General features: G+C 44.9%; 1 protein-coding gene across 9 annotated transcripts in view; it reads right to left on the bottom strand.

Annotated features, from left to right (window-relative positions):
• Window positions 1-1,662: 1,662 nt before the first annotated feature.
• Window positions 1,663-20,691, bottom strand: part of HIVEP3 (HIVEP zinc finger 3) — a 468,378-nt gene continuing 449,349 nt past the window's right edge. For all 9 annotated transcript variants that reach the window (XM_043532150.1, XM_043532145.1, XM_043532143.1 and 6 more), the window contains 2 exons: window positions 14,720-15,774; window positions 1,663-7,972 (listed from right to left, as the gene is read on the bottom strand). In XM_043532150.1, coding sequence (XP_043388085.1) covers window positions 7,076-7,972; window positions 14,720-15,774 — 1,952 coding nt within the window. In that variant the 3' untranslated portion in view covers window positions 1,663-7,075. The remainder of the gene's footprint in view (window positions 7,973-14,719; window positions 15,775-20,691) is intronic.

Below are 20,691 nucleotides of genomic sequence, written 5' to 3'. Positions count from 1 at the left end.
GACGGGCAGAAGGGTTACACATTCATGCATTCAGAAAGCAATGATCTGGGAAGCCAATCATTCCTGAAATGGACTCTTACAGTTAGATAAGCAGCAGCTGGCTTCCCTGGTTGATACCCCCTGGGTTGCATGGCCTCGGGCAAAAAAGATCTATATCTCTATAAACATACCATCATGTCTCCTAGCTCCCCTTGCACTAACCTGCCGACTGGCCCAGTCAGAATGTTCATGCATGACCGGGGGAGACCAAAGCGGGCCCCGATTCCCCTTATCTAGCCAGGCAGGGTCTGGCTGCAGTGTGGCAGGCAGCCAGCCTCCCAGCAGGGCAGACAGACATGCACTTGCGTGACTCGAACTAGCACACTAAAAATACCAGTGTGGCCCTGGCGCTGGGTGGTGGCTTGGGCGACTCCTCCCCCACTGGCAGTTTGACTAGACAGAAGGGTTGATGTTCAGGCCCAAAGGCCTCTCTTAATCTCCCTGGCTGACAGCTGTGTCTGGCACTCTGCCTCGCAGGCCAATTACAGCTGGATCGAACCCTAAAACTTCGTAACTTAGCTACCCTGCAGCTAAGGCGGGGGAGGGCTACGATACACATCTCCAGTAGCAGAAGGGCAGCAAAGCCCAGGAGGGGAAAGCCTGTCTGGGGTGGTCTGAGGAGCAATGACTCCATGTGACATCATAAAAATGAGCGATGGGACGTCAAGGAGGAGTTCTGAAGCAAACAGCCGATCTGACTGTGAAACTGTTTCCCACAGATGGGTTACACAGAGGCTTAAACAAAGCCTTTGGCAAGGATCTGTGGGAATCAATCCGGCCTTGGCAAGGGGGAACGTGGTGATTTTCTGTGTGCTATGCACAGTCTCACCAGCAACTGAACTGGGGGTGGAGGGGAGAGCAGGCCTCTACGGTGGAAGCTGCATGCCCTGGTTGGGTTCCTCTGGAGCGCCTGCACTGCAGAGCCCTCAGCAACAGAGCCAACAAAGGGCCTCGCGGGGCAAGGCCTGCACATAGACGTACCTCTGAAGTCAGCAGGAGCAGGCATTAGGTTCTAGCAGATGCAGCCCCCTGCTTAAATTCTCCCTCATGGGAACAGGCTGTGCCCAAGGGCTGTGACAGACAAGTTACAGGCTTTTTTTTCTGAAGAAGGAAATATTGGGTGGGTGGGTGAGAAACTTGCGGCTGATTGATGGGCTCCGAACAACGTGTATGTTTTTGGAAGGGGGAAATAATTTACTTAAGTTAAAAAAAATCTGTACAATTTCCAAAGGCCCCTAGAGCATTGGATGGACACATTTTAAAAATCAAAGCCAATAAATATTCATACCGAGTTTATCCTGTTCAGTCTACGGCTGTCACTGAAATAGGGTGGAATCCTGGCCCCACTGAATTTGCCATTAACTCCCATAGGGTCTGGATTTCACCCTAGCATTTACCACACTGCAGTGTGTCCTCCATTTTGAGTGGGAAACACTGGAAAAGACAACTGGGAAGTTGCTCTACCTCAGCGGGCTAGCTGCTGTGGGGTTTTCAGTGGCAATCTCTTTGGCCTGCGTGTATGGCAATGCATGGCCCTTTATCCAGAATTTGGCTCCGTGATTCTGAAGCCCAAGTCTATGAATGGATAAAAGCAAAAAATTAAGAACTGCCAGTCACGTAAGCAGTGATATGTTGGGACTTTAAAATTTATTCCAACATGCTATTTTTTTAAAAATATGCTCAGACTGAGCGGACAGCCTCGAGCGGTAGTAAAGGCAATAGCATACTCGTAAAAACGTCTCATTCACAGTACAGATGTCATTTACAACAAGGGTCACAAACATCAAATACTGAGTATTTTTTCCTTTTGTTTTTTCTTCTTACTTTTTACGTCAGACTCTGTGCTTTTTACCTGCATTTTTTTCCCCGTTTTTTTTTTTGTTTTTTTTTGCACTGATATAACCATACAGACATTGCAAGATGCAAATGTAGAAACTGGAGTTAAAATAAAATTACAGGCAAAACTACCAAATTACATTGTACACTGTACATATTTACAGTACCTTTTTTGGAATGTATTGCCATTTTTAAGAACATATAGAAACTTTCTACAGACTATTCCACTTACAGAATACATACATCTTTTAGAAAAAAAGGCAAATATGTATCTTACATGAGACCATGTATATTAAATTTGCGTACACATTATTATTATTTTTTACATTACATTTACTAAAGTGATCTTAAGTGCCATCATAGTTCAGTAATGAAAACAAATTGGTTTTATGCCATCAGGACTGATTCTTTTTGTGTGTGTGTGTAAATAATTTACAATATTTTTATTTGTAAATACTGTGCAATAGATGGAAATTTTTTTTAAAAAGAAGAAACACATGATGAAACCAAGTCAGGAAACGAAAAAGAATGGTGTAAGAACAAGTAAAAGGGCTAGATCAAATTGTACACACAATTCGAGTAAAAATAGTTATAATTACACAGTTTTGTGTGTCAGTGTATTTTGTTTAGATGCTATTTTTGAGGATAAAAAGGAAAAACAAATTAGAAGGGACAAAAGGAATTAATTAAAACTAATTTTTTTTTGGCGGCTTTTCAAGAAGGGGTAGAGGGAAATTAAATACAAATATATGACCAAATTATCGAGTCTTGATGCCTAAAATTTGGCTCCTCTGGGAGGAAAGTCGAAGGCAAGTAGGGCTCCGAGATGCTGAAATACCTTTGAGGATCTGGGTCAAACTCTCATTGAAATTAATGGGAGTTAGGCCCCAAAATACCTTTGAGGATCAGGACCTTTACTCCTATTAACTTTTAGTGGGCGTTATGAGGCCTAACTACTATTTGGGTCTGTGACAATCTTCCCCTACACCCAGATTTGGCACCTCAGTAGAGGTGGTCTGATTACTAGAGCTGCTGAATACCTGCAACTCCTGTTGATTTCAGCAGGATTTATGAGTGCTCAGCATCGCTGAATAGCAGATCCCTTTTACCTAGGTGTCTAACTATGGCTTTAGGAGCCTAACTTCAGGGACCCATGTCTGAAAATGTTGCCCTGTAATAACAGGTGATGAAACACATCCCCCAGTCATAACCAATAAAGCCACAGCTACTGCATCACTAGGTTTAAGAGTTTCCTGTTGTACTTCTTGGGTATCTAGCAAGAAACTGACAACTTGTAAATAATTTGGGCTGACAATGATCAGCTGCAAGGCTGCAGGATGTGTCTGGGAACAGACACCGATAGGGCTCAATCCTGGAAGACGCTGAGCACTCCACCCCTGATCCAGGAAAGAAGTTCAATATGTCCTTTAACTTTAAGAACACTGAAGTAAATATGACTATGCGCATGCTTAACATTAAGCACATGCTTAAGTGCTTTGCTTTATTGGATCAAGGCAGAGGCTCAACACATTGCATGACTGAGTCCACTGAGAACAGGGAGAGTCAAATTATTTCATAAGGTGGGTCTTTCACTGACAGATTCTCTCATGGACACATCCATACCCATTTGCCATTGAGTAGCACCCCCAGCAATGGCTTACATGGAAAGGGAACATTAGGGGAACATTCAGCAGCTAGTTAAAAGGATAACTGGATCCACATGAAAAGCCAGCTCCCTGTAGGTCAACATCCAGCACTCCACAGATCACTAGTGCTTCCTGGACCACAGCCAGGAACCTCTGGCATAGATGAAATTCAGGAACTTTTCAAAAAATTATTTTTTCCACCTGTTTTTTAACTTGTTATTTGTATTATTCATCTCTTTTGTAGCATGGGATACAAAGTGCTTGTGCACATATTAACTGATTCCTCCCCTCCAAACCTTCGGAAGGTAAATCAGAATTTATTCTCCCCTATTTACAAATGGAGGAATAGACACAAAGAGCCACAGTAAGAGTTCAAACCTGCAAACACTTACTAGCGAGCATAGCACGTATGCCTGTGACTAAGCCAAGGAGTGCCCAAGGTTAAACAGTGCAATGCTCGGTAATAAATGTTTACGGGATTGGCACCTGATGTAAACAGGTGAAAATCCACTTAAATAAATGGCATTGCACCAGTTTAAACCTTGTCAGAATATGATCCAGAGCTGTTGAGTGATTTGCTCAAGGTCACACTGTGATTTAATGGCAGAGCTGGGCTTAGCGTTTGGGTATTCCTGTCCTCTAAGCCTGTGCTCAAACCAAGAGACCATCATGCTTTAGTGGAGGGCACTGTTTCCCTTGGAGTTTTGGAGCCAAACTAACACGATCATTTTGCTCATACATATCAATGCTGTTTTTCTTTTTCTGATCCTATGTGGCTAATTCTTACCTGCCATAGGTACCTGCTGAACCCAGTAGAGGGCGCCATGAGGCAGAATTCCACCCAATCCTAGCTTCTCCCCGAAAACTACAGGAGATTTGTCACAATGGGAATCCAGGCCAGGCCTGAGGGCTGGGAATTTCTGCCTGTACTCCCATAGAGTTTACAGTGGTGCCTGCGTTCACACATGCACATTCACCCACAGAGAGTACAGATTACTCCTGCAAATGACTGGCATGTTATGTGAATGGGACCAAAGCTTGGCAGGATATGGGTGCACCTTAACACTGCGGGAATTGTGGTTTTCCCTCAGAAGTGACAGGAAAAAAACCAAGCTCTTTCCAAAGTGCTGACATGTCAAGGGTTAAAATATGGTTAGAAAATAAAGCCAAGCAAATTTGATCTAGCCCAAAGTTAACGTCATATGCACTCAATGTAACCAGGTGCTGTGTACAACCACTGCATTATTTCTCTTTATGTACAATTTCAATTATAAAAAAACAATTAAATACATAAAGCTACCTTGAAATAATGTTAAGAATGTGACAAGGGGAAAGAAAAGAGAGAACCAGCCACAGCCAGGAAATTCAAAGCTGTACTCGTTATGGAGGGAAGGGATGGGTTCAAATGAGGCTCACGCCCAGGCCCTGATTCCGCAGTCCATCGCTGCTCATCACAGCATTTAAACATGTGCTTAATTCCCATTAAAATGAATGGGACATAACCATGTTTTCTTGAACAGAGGTGGTTTGCTGGGTTGGGCCATGAGCCACAATCCTGCATTGAAATCTGCTTGGGTCTGACTGGAGGATTGAGGGGGTCAGAGTTATGCTGTGCGTGGATCGGGGGAAAGGAAAACTAGGTAAAAGTGCTAGTCAGGAATGGGGAGGTGGGGTCCAGTGAACTCTGAGATCTGGACACTGGTTTAGTTGGTGTCACAATCTTAATGTTATTTCCATCGGATCTTCTTTAGAACTTAATTCCCTTTATACCAAAAGAAAAAATATCACAGAAGTTTATTTAAAACACCCCATATTATTCACCCGTCAGTCAGGAGCAGTTCATAGCTCATCAAGTCTGGCAAGGTAATATGTCCTCATTCAGGATTATATTTGATTTATTATTATTATTATTATTATTATTTTTAAAAAGTGTATTATGTACCCGATAAACTGGAACAGCTCTGAAAGAAGAAAGAAATGGCCCATTGGTTAAATATTTCTATCTTTTTGTTTGTTTTCTTTTAAAAATGTGTTTGTACAGATTCCATTGATTGGAAAGCCCTCTGAAGCAGTAAAGAGCCTGCTGTCTATTAGGGGAAACATGTACTGAACGTGTGTATTTTAAAAAGTGTGTTAACACAACAGAGCAGAATGGCTCCATCACATCTCTCCATATTTGGTATCACATCTATAGGCAGTAGAGGCCAACGCTCTGCTAGAGATGGTCATATTTAAAAATATGCTATGAAAACAGTTACTATGCATGCATAACAGGCCAATTTTCATACATTATCCACTCAGTCATCAGAACCTCTGTTTATGAAATACCCAAAAGGCCCCTCCACACAATGGAGGCTAGGTGTTTGCAACATTTCATTTAAATAAGTAAATAAAATAAAATATGCCATGGAGCCAGCTGTGGGTTACAAAGCCATAGGTGTGCAAATAAAAGAGCACATGAGCTCCTCATTGCATCCCTATAACTTTTTCTTTAAAAAGGGCCGCATGGGAATTGTTTGGGAAGGCAGGGGCTGTAGAAATATAAATAAAGGTATGGCCAGAAATTGTTTGCAAGGCTGAGACTTTATTTTCATTTTGAACCCAGGAGCGAATGGTGACAGAGGGCTTTGAAACCCCAGAAAACGGGGCATCGGGGTGACACAGGCAGGACCACTAGCAGACTGTGCCCTGTAAGAGCAGGCAGCCCTGGAATGTCACTATTAAAGCACGCCTAAGAATGGCTCTTTTACAAACCATGAAACGCCATTCCCAGAACTGGTTCTACATTCGATACCTCCTTGTTTTCTTGCAGTTAAATATTTGAAGAACCCTTTTGTCGCTTTTAAAAAAAGTGCTTTTATGGGTTCTGCAGAAGGGAGGTGCGTTGAGATTTTTTTTTCTTTTTGGAGTGATGTTTGCATTCATTGCTAATGGGCCTTCCATTCTAAAATAAGTGCTAGTTTCATTTACAATTCAGGGTAAACACATTTTCAAATGTAAAGCAGTCGCAACTGTTTAAAGCACAAAGATAGGCAACCAGAGTGATGCAAGAAAAAAAAAAAGCACTTTGCCAAGAATTAAATAAAGCAGGTAATAAATATGAATCATAAACTTCTGTACACAGGAGAAAGGGTTTGTTTTTTAATCATTTAATCAATATTAAAAAAGGTTTTTTGTTTTTGTTTTCAGTGCATCTTCTTCCCCCTTAAAATGCTTAACCTTTTCCTTTCTGCATCTCTCGAGCATATATGAACACACACCTAAATGGCAAAAAAGACAAGGTCTAACAAACCCCTTTCCAAAAAACTCTAAAAAAATATTCACAGCCTCAAACATTTTTGTACATTTCAAGCAACAAAAGGTAGAGAAAAAGGCACAAGTAACTGCATACATGTGGAGATACCAGACTGGGACAAAGAAAACCAAGAATCTTCCATGGGTTTGGTCATACACTAGAGTGCTTCGTATAGCGATGATTATAGTAAAGGAAATAGTGTTGAAAATGTCTGTTGATTTACATAGGAAGCCTAGAGGTGGAAGAGATAAATGGAGGCTTAAGTACTTCCTGTATCCTCATCCACCTGCCTTTGAGCTTGACTGAACCGTGTGAGTTCTAAGTGCGGGCTGCTCTTCCTATGGGCTCCCCCTTGGTGACTTGGCTCTCCCGAGAGGTTCCTTCTCCTAACGGAGAACTGGTGGGAGTGTGAATGGCTCAATGAGGGCTCTGACAAGCAGCCGGTGCTGCTGCTTCTGTCCAACGTCTGTGCGGGGAAATCTGAGATGAAAGTGCAGGATGATTCAAAGTAAGTGCTTGAGCTGCCACATTGCTTCTTGCCCGTTTTTTTCAAGGGTTCTTCCCCGCTTGTTGAAGGCTTTGGAGAGTGCTCATAATTTGTGCTCGGACAGTCGGTGGGAGCTGAGCAGCCTTCTTGCACTGAGTGGCTGGGCTCACCGTACTTTTTTACCCTGTATTCCTCCTGTTCTGTCTTTTGCTGATGCTCACTAGTCCTCATTTTCTCTTCTAAGTAGCCGCTGCCTTTAAGCTGTGGGGACAGTGTGTATTTAGAAACCTTCGCAGCTAGGGATATGGATGAAGATTCTTGTGGGACCTGTGGTTCCTTGCCCCTTTCCTCAGCCTGGCTGGATTCTGTAAAGCTGCTGCTGCCATTGCCACCAGGTGAAAAATATCCTGCTTGCAGGGACACAACTGAATCGGGCATCAAACTGGGATGGGTACTTGGCCTGGCCTGGACCATCTGGATGCCCCCAATGGGAATCATAGGATATGGAGTCCTTGTTAGCTGCTGTGAATGCAGCGGAAGATGGCTGAAGACATTCTCTTCCCCTCGGCTCGGAGCATGGACATGTAGTTCATGGGACGCTTGCAAGGGTCTGGAGCAGACAGGCTGTGTGATGCCAGGTGAACGTGCTGGGCTTCGAGGTTCTATCTTCTGCATTTAAGAAAGAAAAAAGAGCTGAGTGAGTGAGGGTTATAGCTCCTAGGATCATCACTCCACAGCACGAGCAACCACTGACTGGCTTTATTAACGTTCTATTGGAATGTAAAGGGGTGAGCAAACTTCAGAAGATATGCAGGTTCTTTCAGAATAGAGAGGGGCCTGAGCCATGAAATTTGGTTCTGGACTCAACCATTTACAAAGGCTGGTGGGGTACAGATCTAGGGTTTTGATTCAGGCCCTCTCTGTCAGAATCTTTCCCAAAGCTCCCCCATGAGTTTGAAACAGATCAACACCACCGCAAGAAAGACTATTCTTTCTATATTCTAGTTCTTCTGCTTTTGCTTGGCACAGTGAAGAGCAGTAGAGTGACATTTTTTTAAAAAGAAACCTTAAACCCTAACAATTTCTAAGTACAAAGCTGTGTTTTGGACTGAGTTTGAGTTCTCAGGGATGGACAGGATCAGTTCTTGTTTTATAGGAACTAATTTGCATGACTCTATCAAGTTATTTTTTGCCGGTTCTTCACTCTGTCTCTAGGTTTCACATAGTTTTCTGACCTATGTCATGTCCAGAAATGTGGGCTACACAGAAATGGGTTACCAAGGGGATTATTACAGCTAACCACCACACAGGACCCCCAAGAGGAAGTGGTGGAATGCTCAACAGATGATCCTTAAAATTGGGCTGAACACAGAATTTGAGAATTTACTGCAGGACCCATGCTCCCAGTTATGGTCTGTAGAGAACCAGCTGCTCCCATGATGCTAGTTCTATGAGAAGAGATTGGAGACAAAAGGGAAAGTGATAGCAAAAGCAGTCAGTGTAAATGGACAAAATATTTACCATACTGCAGGCAGTTAAAAACCCAAACTCTTGCCTAATATCCCTTCTCCAATGCAAGCTATTGACAGAGATGCACTAGGTGATTAGGGGTCTGTTTACACAACAATGAAAAACCAGATGCTGGCCCATGCCAGCTGACTGGGGCTCCCAGAGCTCCGGCTGGGACTCTTGCAGGGTCCTAGAGCCCAGGCTCCAGAAAGTCTACAAAGCAATGAAACAGATCCGCAGCCCAAGCCTCATGAGCAGGAGTCAGCTGGCAGAGAGCAGCCAAGCGGTTTTCTTTGCTGTGTAGATGTCCCCTAGGAGAACACAAAGAGAAGGAGGAGGTGGTCTGTGCAACAGCCAATGAGAGGGGAAGTGGTTTTACACACAATTTATGCTTCAATTAAGCCCTACTTTAAGGGTTTAAGTGGTGTCTGTAGGACCTTGTACAAAGCCTTTGCACTGGGGAGAATTTCACCCTGTTTAAATAGGCTGATCTAATCTTGCACTGGCTGGTCTAAAATGGTTTTTATATCACTTCCTATGATTATAAGAGTACTTCCTTCCTTCACAAAGATTAGAGCACTCACTGAACCTTCACTTCCCATTATTTCTAAGTGTCACAGTCACACCTGGGATCTCAGACTGTAGGTGACCTGAGACGGGCAGCTCACTACTGAGGTCACCAACCACCAGGGGGACGATGTTTTCGTAATTGAAATCAGGCCATGCTATACCGTGCTTTCCATCCCACCATCAACCTCAGCCTGGACCAGTTCACACAAGAGATCCACTTCCTGGACACTACGGTGCTAATAAGTGATGGTCACATAAACACCACCCTATACCGGAAACCTACTGATCGCTATTCCTACCTACATGCCTCCAGCTTTCACCCAGACCACACCACACGGTCCATTGTCTACAGCCAAGCTCTACGATACAACCGCATTTGCTCCAACCCCTCAGACAGAGACAAACACCTACAAGATCTCTATCAAGCATTCTTACAACTACAATACCCACCTGCTGAAGTGAAGAAACAGATTGACAGAACCAGAAGAGTACCGAGAAGTCACCTACTACAGGACAGGTCTAACAAAGAAAATAACAGAAAGCCACTAGCCGTCACCTTCAGCCCCCAACTAAAACCTCTCCAACGCATGATCAAGGACTTACAACCTATTATGAAGGATGACCCATCACTCTCACAGATCTTGGGAGACAGGCCAATCCTTGCCTACAGACAGCCCCCCAACCTGAAGCAAATACTCACCAGCAACCACATACCACACAACAGAACCACTAACCCAGGAACCTATCCTTGCAACAAAGCCCGTTGCCAACTGTGCCCACATATCTATTCAGGGGACACCATCACAGGGCCTAATAACATCAGCCACACTTTCAGAGGCTCGTTCACCTGCACATCTACCAATGTGATATATGCCATCATGTGCAAACAATGCCCCTCTGCCATGTATATTGGTCAAACTGGACAGTCTCTACCTAAAAGAATAAATGGACACAAATCAGATGTCAAGAATTATAACATTCATAAACCAGTTGGAGAACACTTCAATCTCTCTGGTCACGCGATTACAGACATGAAGTTGCGATATTACAACAGAAAAACTTCAAAACCAGACTCCAGTGAGAGACTGCTGAATTGGAATTCATTTGCAAATTGGATACAATTAACTTAGGCTTGAATAGAGACTGGGAGTGGCTAAGTCATTATGCAAGGTAACCTATTTCCCCTTGGTTTTTCCTATCTCCCCCCCCCCCCCCCGGTTCTTCATACGTTCTTGTTAAACCCTGGATTTGTGCTGGAAATGGCCCACCTTGATTATCATACACATTGTAAGGAGAGTGATCACTTTAGATAAGCTATTACCAGCAGGAGAGTGGGGTGGGGGGAGAGAAAACCTTTTGAAGTGATAAACACCCATTTTTTCATGGTCTGTGTGTATAAAACATCCTCACTGCATTTTCCACTTTATGCATCCGATGAAGTGAGCTGTAGCTCACGAAAGCTTATGCTCAAATAAATTGGTTAGTCTCTAAGGTGCCACAAGTCTCCTGTTCTTTTTGTGCTTTATATTGTGACCCTACAGGCTGGGTCAGTGTATCTCACTGATACGATTGTAATGCTTCCCTATTTAATAGCTCTGCCTGGTAGAACTGTCTTTCTGCAGCACTGCGCTGCTGCAGACTCCACAGCGTGACTGTCCAAAAATCCAGACGGGGCAGGAAACAGCCACCGTGCTAGCTGTAGGCCATGGAGAAGTGCTCTGCTCTGAGGCTTTGTGCAGCATCTGTTCCCTCAGGTCTATGGATGCTCCTGCCCTACAGCCTCCACTCTCGCTTCTTTATCCCTAAAAATAAACATACCAAAGCAAGGGTACGGATATCAGACACCAGCAGACGACAATTCGAAACCAGTTGCTTTAGCATCTTGGCCCAGTCTGTGCGGCAAAAGGACTTAAGTGGAAGGGCCTTTGGTTTATGTTCCTTTGCATCCACTCCTCATATCTGAAGTCCTACATATGGGGAAACTCTTTGGATTTCAGAGACGGTTGAATGACATTTAGGCAGCAATTCCAGCCTCTGTCTACCCAGCAAACAGCAGAGCACTCTTAATGGAAGCCTTTCAGGGCAGGGACCACGGCTTGGTATATGGCTGTTCAGAACCTAACACAATGGACACTGATTGTTTCCAGGTTTCAGAGTAGCAGCCGTGTTAGTCTGTATCCACAAAAAGAAAAGGAGGACTTGTGGCACCTTAGAGACTAACAAATGTATTTGAGCATAAGCTTTCCAGGGCCTCTAGGTTGGACTCTAATAAAAAATATTGTCACCATAACACGGGGAGAAATGACACAATCGAGGTCCCTGGTTACTCTTCCTCAGGGATTCCAGATCAAATGATATTCCTTTATAACTCAAGAATCTATTTTTCTAATCGCTGTCCCTGCAAACACCACCTTGGGTTGGAAAATCCAGCTCTGATCTTTTGCCTCCTGCATCGTCATCAGGAATAAAGATTCTGCAGTGAAAACTCAGCTGACAATCTCAGTGATGACGGGTGAAGCAGAATAGGCTCCAGCTCTATCTCTCATAGCTGCTCTGGTGCTGTAAGTCTAGCGGGAGTGAAAACTTCTCTGTGTCAGTAAAATGAACAGAGGAGACTAGGGGCTGCCCAAAGAGCAGACAAATGGACTAAGAAGAGGTCACTTTTCTGATTATAACCACTCTTCAAAGGGACTGGATTATTTACCTCCTTGTTTGCCAAAAGCATCATAAATGAAATAGTCAGTTATGTCATTACAGTCTGGGAATCTGGTTTGTCAATTTGCTTAGGCTGGAGAGCTACCTCTGCTGTACGGGATTTTAAAATTTCCAAGGGTTATCGTGAACTTGCAAACAGAGAGACAGGGAGGTTTAGAATCCAGTCTCACATTCGGGGTGTGTGTACAATTTATATAATAATTGTATGTCTGCTTTCTGAAGCATAAGGATCCATCACAGGAGATCACAGAATCATAGAATATCAGGGTTGGAAGGGACCTCAGGAGGTCATCTAGTCCAACCCCCTGCTCAAAGCAGGACCAATCCCCAATTAAATCATCCCAGCCAGGGCTTTGTCAAGCCTGACCTTAAGAACTTGTAAGGAAGGAGATTCTACCACCTCCCTAGGTAACACATTCCAGTGTTTCACCACCCTCCTAGTGAAAAAGTTTTTCCTAATATCCAACCTAAACCTCCCCCCGCTGCAACTTGAGACCATTACTCCTTGTCCTGTCCTCTTCTACCACTGAGAACAGTCTAGAACCATCCTCTTTGGAACCACCTCTCAGGTAGTTGAAAGCAGCTATCAAATCCCCCCTCATTCTTCTCTTCTGCAGACTAAACAATCCCAGTTCCCTCAGCCTCTCCTCATAAATCATGTGTTCCAGACCCCTAATCATTTTTGTTGCCCTTCGCTGGACTCTCTCCAATTTCTCCACATCCTTCTTGTAGTGTGGGGCCCAAAACTGGATACAGTACTCCAGATGAGGCCTCACCAATGTCGAATAGAGGGGAACGATCACGTCCCTCGATCTGCTGGCTATGCCCCTACTTATACATCCCAAAATGCCATTGGCCTTCTTGGCAACAAGGGCACACTGTTGACTCATATCCAGCTTCTCGTCCACTGTCACCCCTAGGTCCTTTTCCGCAGAACTGCTGCCGAGCCTTTCGGTCCCTAGTCTGTAGCGGTGCATTGGGTTCTTCCGTCCTAAGTGCAGGACCCTGCACTTATCCTTGTTGAATCTCATCAGATTTCTTTTGGCCCAATCCTCCAATTTGTCTAGGTCCCTCTGTATCCTATCCCTGCCCTCCAGCGTATCTACCACTCCTCCTAGTTTAGTATCATCCGCAAATTTGCTGAGAGTGCAATCCACACCATCCTCCAGATCATTTATGAAGATATTGAACAAAACCGAGATTATTTCACAGTAGACTGAAATAGCTGTAAGGTGGGTGAAAGTCTGGGCCTAACCCAGGGGATAGTGTTTGAAGTTATAAAGGAAAAGAATTAAACAAACAAACCCCAAGGGAAATCAGTGCCACATCCCTGATAGGGAAAAACCACAGACAAGGAAAAACACACACTGGGCTACCTGGTTTCTATGAGGAATCACAGGATCACTGTCTGTCAGGAGAGTACTATGGCAGAAGTTCTGTAAGGGCGCTCTGTCCCCAGAACACTCTCCACAGGCGCACACCGGTTTCACAGCAATGTAACTGCACTGGCTGACTTCAGTGGTGTTACTCCTGATTTACACCAGTGTAACTTAGGTCTTGTTCACACAAGGGCTTATTCATGCATTAACATCGTACAGTTTCAAACTAGGGAATTTTCAGTCTGAGCCAGCAGGGTCTACATGGCCTGTTAGTGTGCAACACACTACTGCGCACGCTTCAGTTCAGACTAACCCACCACGTAGACAAGCCCTCAGATGAGAGCCAGGCACATACAGACTTTCTGTGGAGAGCTGTGGCAGCAGCAGTGGAGGTGGCAGATTTCTCTACAAACCGCGTGTCCTCATTAATCTATATGTATGGGAGAAACACACTAACGCCCTTTACATGTAGGATGTGATGTGTCCAGCAAAGGCAGAATTAATTGTTTTTTTGACCCAACGGGGAAAATACCTAGTTGGTCTGAGAAAGCGAGTGAGATGAGAAGCCCAAATAAATGTTTCTCGACAGCTAACGTAATGGAGCTGGCTGGAAGGCTAGATGGGATTAGTAACGGCGACAAGAACTTTCGCCTTTACTGGTTCAAATCTGGTTCAGGTCCATAGAAACGGAACATATCTAGAATATCATGGCTATTCATGGCATTTGAGAAATGAGTTAGTGGGTCTCAAATTCCTATAGAACAAGCGTCCCTATCACAAAACCACAACCACAGTCTTCACTAAGTGTCCTTCCCACCTTGTTGCCTCTTCAGCAGAAAGGCCAAGGACTGAGTGAGCCACAGATAATGAATATCCTCCCATCCTTTAGAAGTCATTCCTCCACACAGCATGGCATTAACCCTTAACTTTAAAAACAAAAACACACAAAAAAAAAAAAAGGCGTGGGTGTGTGAGGGAAGAGCAGGGGGAGAGAGAGGAAACGGAAGGGGGAAGAAGGAGGAGGAGAGAGAAGAAATGGAAGGGAGAGAAAAGGGGTGCAGAGGAAAAGTGATGGGGGTGGAAGACACGCACTTGCTGCTACCTGTGTAGCACCCATCCTGTGACTCAGCAGAGGATATCAGTCAATCTGACATCTTTCACTAGACAATATTCATGAAAGAAAATCGAAGGATTCACAAAGATGAATAGAAAATATGAACATAGAAGAAGAATTGGAGCTTACCAACTTGGACTCATACAGCTCTGCACTTTTGCCAAGGAACCTGTGAGGTAGAGGCATTGAAGCTAATATTCCATGCTGGAGTTTTAATGAGCTTTGAACTTGGTCATCTGCAGCTGATTTGCGGCTACAAGGCAAGTCCTCTTTCCCTGGGGATGGATATCTAGAAAGTGACTCTGAACAGGCTGGAGGCAACATTTTCTTCAGTGATAAATATCTGACTGATGACATCTCTCTGCTGGGAGACAAATGCCCCACAGGGGAGACCCCCCTCTCTGGTGGGAGGTACGTTCTTGGGGATAACTCTCTTCTTGGGGAAGGGTGCCTGCCGGGTGACAGCTCAAGCCTTGGTGACACACATCTGAGTGGAGATGCCTCCCTTCTTGGTGACATGCGCTGACACGGTGACATCCCTCTCCCTGGGGACAGGCACCTTAGCGAAGACATTTCTCCAGTTGGCGAGAAACGTTTCGGTGAAGTTTCATTTTTGGTTAACAAGTGCTTTCTAGCTAGCATTGGCCTGCTGCCGCCACCACCACCAGAGTCCTTGCCTGGAGACCACTTCTTTCTTGGGGAGGTGTCTTTTGACAGGTCCATAGCTAAGAACATGTGCTGCTTTGTGACAGATTCCCTTTCAGCAGAAGCCAAATGTTCACTGGAGGTCAAAGCTGGCCTATGGAGACTCAGGAAGCTGTGGCAAACAGCAACTTCGCTACTGTCTGCTGACCATTTTGTTTCCAGCCCTGAGGAAGTGGTCTGGTGGCCCCTGCCTACTTGTTGGATGCTGGAGACAATATCTTGTGTTAAAGACAATGCTGCTCCTGTGCATTCCTCTGGAGCAGATGGAGAGCTGCCCGAAGAGTGCATTGGAAGGGAGGTATGTTTTGCTTCTGAAAACTTTAAAGGTGGCTCATCTTGGCTCTCCTCTTCCTCCTCATCTTCATCATCTTCATTGTCATCGTCATCGTCAGATTCCTCTAGGTCTGAAAACTGGTGTTCCTCAATAGGCTCGGATCCCTCCCTCCCTTCGGAATCTTGGAATAGGTCTTCACTGGTTCCTGGAAAAAAACAAAACAGGAAAAAAAATCCATCAAGCATGCAAAATAGACACAAATATATTGAAATAATCAACTTCTGTGTTAAACTCCGAGTGCTCAAAGGAGCTCTGAGTGGACTAGATGAAAAAAGGATATTTTTGCTGTCCAGACCCTTATCATCTTGTGTCTGATACCTGCAACCTCTTCCTCTCTGCCCTTGATGTCTGCAGTCTCACCTCCTGTAGTTCATTCAAAGGCTGCTGCTAAAATCACCTTTCTGGCTCATTGCTTTAACCAGCCTCCCACCATTTGCATCCCTCTGCTGGCTGTTCGCCACTACCTCAAACACAACCCTTTAGCTTTAAGGCCCCTTCATAATTTAGCCCCTCCATAGCTCAATGACCTATTATTTTGGCATAACACTGACTGCAGCCTTTGCTGTGCCAGCATACTCAGCCATCACATCTGCTGCTCCCTCAAACACCTCCACGCATTCTCCCAGGCCTCCCATTATGAATGGGAAAAGCTCGTTGATAAGAGCCACAAAGCCACACTTTCTCTTCCTTTAAGTTCCTCTTCAAGACTTTTCTCTGCCATGATGCCTGCAAAGCTCTACCAGCTGGCAGTGTCTAGGCAAGTGGAAATCTGCCACATCTCTACCAAATGCTTGTTTTTCCGGTTATCTCACTCATGTCACCATTCCCCTTTGTTTGTCTCTTCCATTAGTCACATGTGGACATAACTAGAGGTGGGTGAATTTTTTTTTTAATTCTGTCAACGTTTCAGACATCAAAACTGCCCCTTCCCAAACAAACAAACACCAGGGGAACCCGTAAAAAAATTCCGTGAATTTTACCCTTCCCATATTTTGACCAGTTCTAGTCATAACTTAAGACTGTGAGCTCTGTCTGGCAGCGGCAGTTTCTGCATCTCTGTCGAATGCCTAGCAGCATAAGGCTCTGATCCTTAACCTGACACCTAGATGTTGCTGCCAATACAAATAAGATTAATACATCAACAGCACCGAGCGTGTGATAGGTGCTGGATAAAGTGCACATTCTAACTGCCATGGGGCTAGAGTCACAAAGGAACAAAGACACTTAGAAAATCACCAGGATTCACAAAGCCTGAGTTAGGTGCTCAGGCTTCCTATACAAGGAATGGAGGCAGACAGGTGCCTAAGAATAGGATCCACCAACACCAGCATGCTAGGCAGGGAGTCGTCTAAGCTAGCCAATGAGAGGGGAGTTTGGCATGTAAGTCTGGGCTTGGTATTCTCAGCTGTGAGCCCTCACCCAGAGTCAGGCACCTCAGGAATTTCTTGCAAGAATCTGGGGGGAAGAGGGGTAACAGCCGCCTTCCTCATAACGTTTAGCCCAGTTGTTGGGGGAGAAGGAACTGACCAGGAACATTCCCATGTGTGTCAGCGTCACTCTCTTCTATTGAAGTGGTTCCACTTCGAACACACAGAGTTATCTGAGCACTGGCTCCAGGGTGAAAGCTCTACCCACCAGGCTACAGAGTCACTCTCATGCCTGCTTTTGCTCTCTCTTATCCACACCAGCATATCCCACAGTCCAGTGGCTATGAGAGAGATGGCAGAACCCTCTTCAAATTCCCTTTCCTCATCGGGCAGAGGGGAGACTTGAACCAGGGGTCTCCCACATCCCAGAAGAGTACCCTAACCACTGCACCGGAAGTTATGAGGGAGGGCCTCGCCTCCCCCACAAACCCTGTCCCCCCATTTTTTGTGAAGTTAGGCATGCTCTGTGCACGTCTACCATACTGGGGCTCACAGGCAAGTTAGGCGCAGGAGCTGGTTCATGCATTGCACAGGAGCTTGGGTGTCTGGGCGCCCAAAGTGAAGCAGCAGTGCGCATGTCCAGAGTCAGAAACACAGGCACCTAGGGAACTTTCTCTGCAAAAACTTAGGCTCCAAGTAGGTTTAGGCACCTACAGGGCTCGGTGGCAGCTGAGGGAGGTCTTGTGAATGCCACTGGTACCTAAATCTGGGACTTAGTGTCACTGTGCTTCCAAGTTTGGTGCTGTGTTGGGTAACTCCCTGCTGCCCTCTGCTAAGAATGTTTTCATCTCTGGGCCATGGACGTAAAACAAGTTGGCAGGAGACGCGAGCTGGTTTCGAAGAGATCCATAGGAACAGCCACTGGATGTCACTATTGCTCAACCCAAGCAGGATTTTCCTAGTGCAAGCTCTTCGAGCAGGCTATTTGAATATTAACATTCTCAGGTTCTCAGCCTCTTTGTGTGCCAGGCTACATGAAGAAAACCAGTGTCCCTTTCCTAGTCCACGTTTGCTGACTGTCTTCAGTAGGTCTCTCTGTGGTTAGTTCCCAGCAGTTTCACAGACACCTGTGTGAACTAACTAACTGCAGGATTCCTGGACTCCTTTTCCACTAGGTTCAGATGAGGACACCCTATTTCTCACCTGATCAAATCGATGTTAACTGAAATAGCATTTTATTTAATGATGCCATCCACCAGCCAGTCAGAGCACCTGGAGAGCTAAGCAGAGCGAAAGGTCAGGCCAGACCACTTCTGACCACGCCAGGTGGGTTGTCAGAGCTAGAGCTGGCCAAACAATGAGAAGCCGCTCTGATCCATGGATAAAAGACCCCAGTTCAGGTTACTGTGAGTTGTGGGGTCTGATCTGTTGTTTGTGAGTATTCAGCAACTGTCAGATGTTGTGAAAAAGGGCACGCATTTTAGCACAGATGCATCATTGGCTCTTCTGTTATTTAAAAAGTTTCAGCTGTCACACAATATGTGTAGTGAATAGTCAAAGTGAACAGCTCACAACCACGAGGCTGACTGTTACATGGTGAGACACGAGGGGTAATGAACAAATTAGCTGAAATTAGGATCCGGCTATGGATTATTTGCTAATCCTGAAAGGAGCTAAATTCATAACAAGGATTATTCTAAATGAATAGTTCAACCAGCTCCAGTCAGAACCATGCATATTTCTTGCTCTGAAACGGAAAACAGTTCACAGCCAGATCTAGGAGTTAGCTATTTCCTCTACTCTAATGACTTTATGCCTTGGGAAAGCTTAGAACTGGCAGACAGTGATGGCCAAAGTGCACCCCACTGTTAGCTTCCACTCCCTAGGAATCCTCGCCCTGGGCTGTTTGGTTTCCTGGCAGTGACAGAATAATAGATAGGCACTGACAGTATCCGGTGAGCACAGCACGGTCAGCAGTACAAAGCTAGGGTAAAGCTAATCCATTTCCATGTGGTAGAGTAGTCCACATTTGCCACACAGGAACTATCGGAATGAGTGAGATTTGGGGGAGCCCCAAGTGGATTTTGCCTTGCCCTCCTGACATGTTCCCACTGTGCAGAAAGAAAGCTTCAAACTCAGCCAAAGGCCAGAACATTTCACAAGAGAAATCTAATTCTCTGAACTCAGTGGGCCAGAGAATGGGAAAGGGAAAAGCTGGAAGGGCATTTTATGACAATGTGTCTGGGCAGTGACATATATCAATGGATGCCTAGAGCATATGGGCTTGATTCTCCACTCTGTATTGCTTGACTGAATTCAGTGGAATTACACCAAGGTAAAATTTGAGTGAAAGAGCAGAGGATCAGACCCAGAGTCTCCTTTTATGGTAATGGGAAAAGTCCTCTATTTCTCCTGTCCCTTAAATAGAAATAAACCCATCATGTGAAACACAGCCAGTTTTAGAAACGGATGGCAAAGAGAGTGCAGAGAGTCTTCCTAGAATAGCTCATTGCAATTGGAAATGATCACTTTTGGATGGGCAAGCCCTTGAATGGTTCTGTACTGATCTCCCTCTAAAAGAAGAGAAAGACAATCTCTTTCACTACAAAAAAGAATGCTCTTTCCAATTCAGTGCCCTGCCAGCAATGGAAGCTATGTGATAGTGAGAAAATCTGGGATGTGGGATGGAGCTATGATCTTTAAATTTCATGTGGAGGCAAGTGTTAAGACATCTCTGAATCTTTCCTCCTCTCTCAATCCCTCTTCCATCCATCCATCCCCCAGCACTTACAGGATGGTACATGATTTTCTAGCCCTTTGCATGGATGCTAGACTCTGCATTTCTGAGCCTCGGGTCTCTTTAGTCATGATGCAGAATGCATTAAACTTGGGTAAAAGCCCAGGAACTGTTTGCTTTTACCAAAGGAAACTCCCCCCCTCCCCGAGTTGCTCTGACACCAAGCCTTCCCCTTTTCACCTTTACACATTCTTCCCCTGTCCCCTTTACACAAACACAAATGGGAGGAAGCGGAGACTGCATATTTTTTGTAATTCTAAAATTACATGGATTGTCTGCATAATGCAATAACGTCCAGACAGCTACACAGTCCAGACAGCAGCGGTGCAGCCAACATCAACAAATGGAGGAGGATTCCATTCGGAAAGCTAATGGAGTCCTACCCCTGTGCTTTCCTGAGCCTAGGCAGGTCCTTTCCCTCACTGAGCTTAGCAGGTGTCCAGGAACTGCGTGCTCATTCACAAACAGGCATGGACACATGATTTAATGAGGGGAGAAGAGGCCTCCCAGCTGACACTCACTCCAACCGTCTGCTAAGCATTCTCCCAGGTGACCTCTGGGTGAAAGGCAGATTTTTAGCAGGGTTTTTGGTTTAATGGTATTTTTTAAAAATGAGACCAAAGGCAGAGACAAATGCAGCCTTCTCGTCTGCTTAGCGCGTTCCTTTTCCTAAGCAGAATACTCCTTTCAGCTTGCAGCCTTGAATGGCTTTAGAACAGCTCACACACTGTGCTGCTCACAATACATTACTATTAACCCTGTATGATCGGAGCAATGAATGATTGAATGAAATAATTAATGAAAGCATTCCCTTGAATGACTGAATTGAGCTCTCGCAGTTCTGGCCTTTGCAGCCTACAATTATCTGCTGCACAAATAGGATTTCTGATTTGCAGGT

The sequence above is a fragment of the Chelonia mydas genome, chromosome 19 (assembly GCF_015237465.2).
Source record: "Chelonia mydas isolate rCheMyd1 chromosome 19, rCheMyd1.pri.v2, whole genome shotgun sequence".
Taxonomy (NCBI): Eukaryota; Metazoa; Chordata; order Testudines; family Cheloniidae; genus Chelonia; species Chelonia mydas.
Note: the sequence above shows the minus strand (reverse complement) of the source record. Positions and strands in the feature narration are given on the sequence as shown.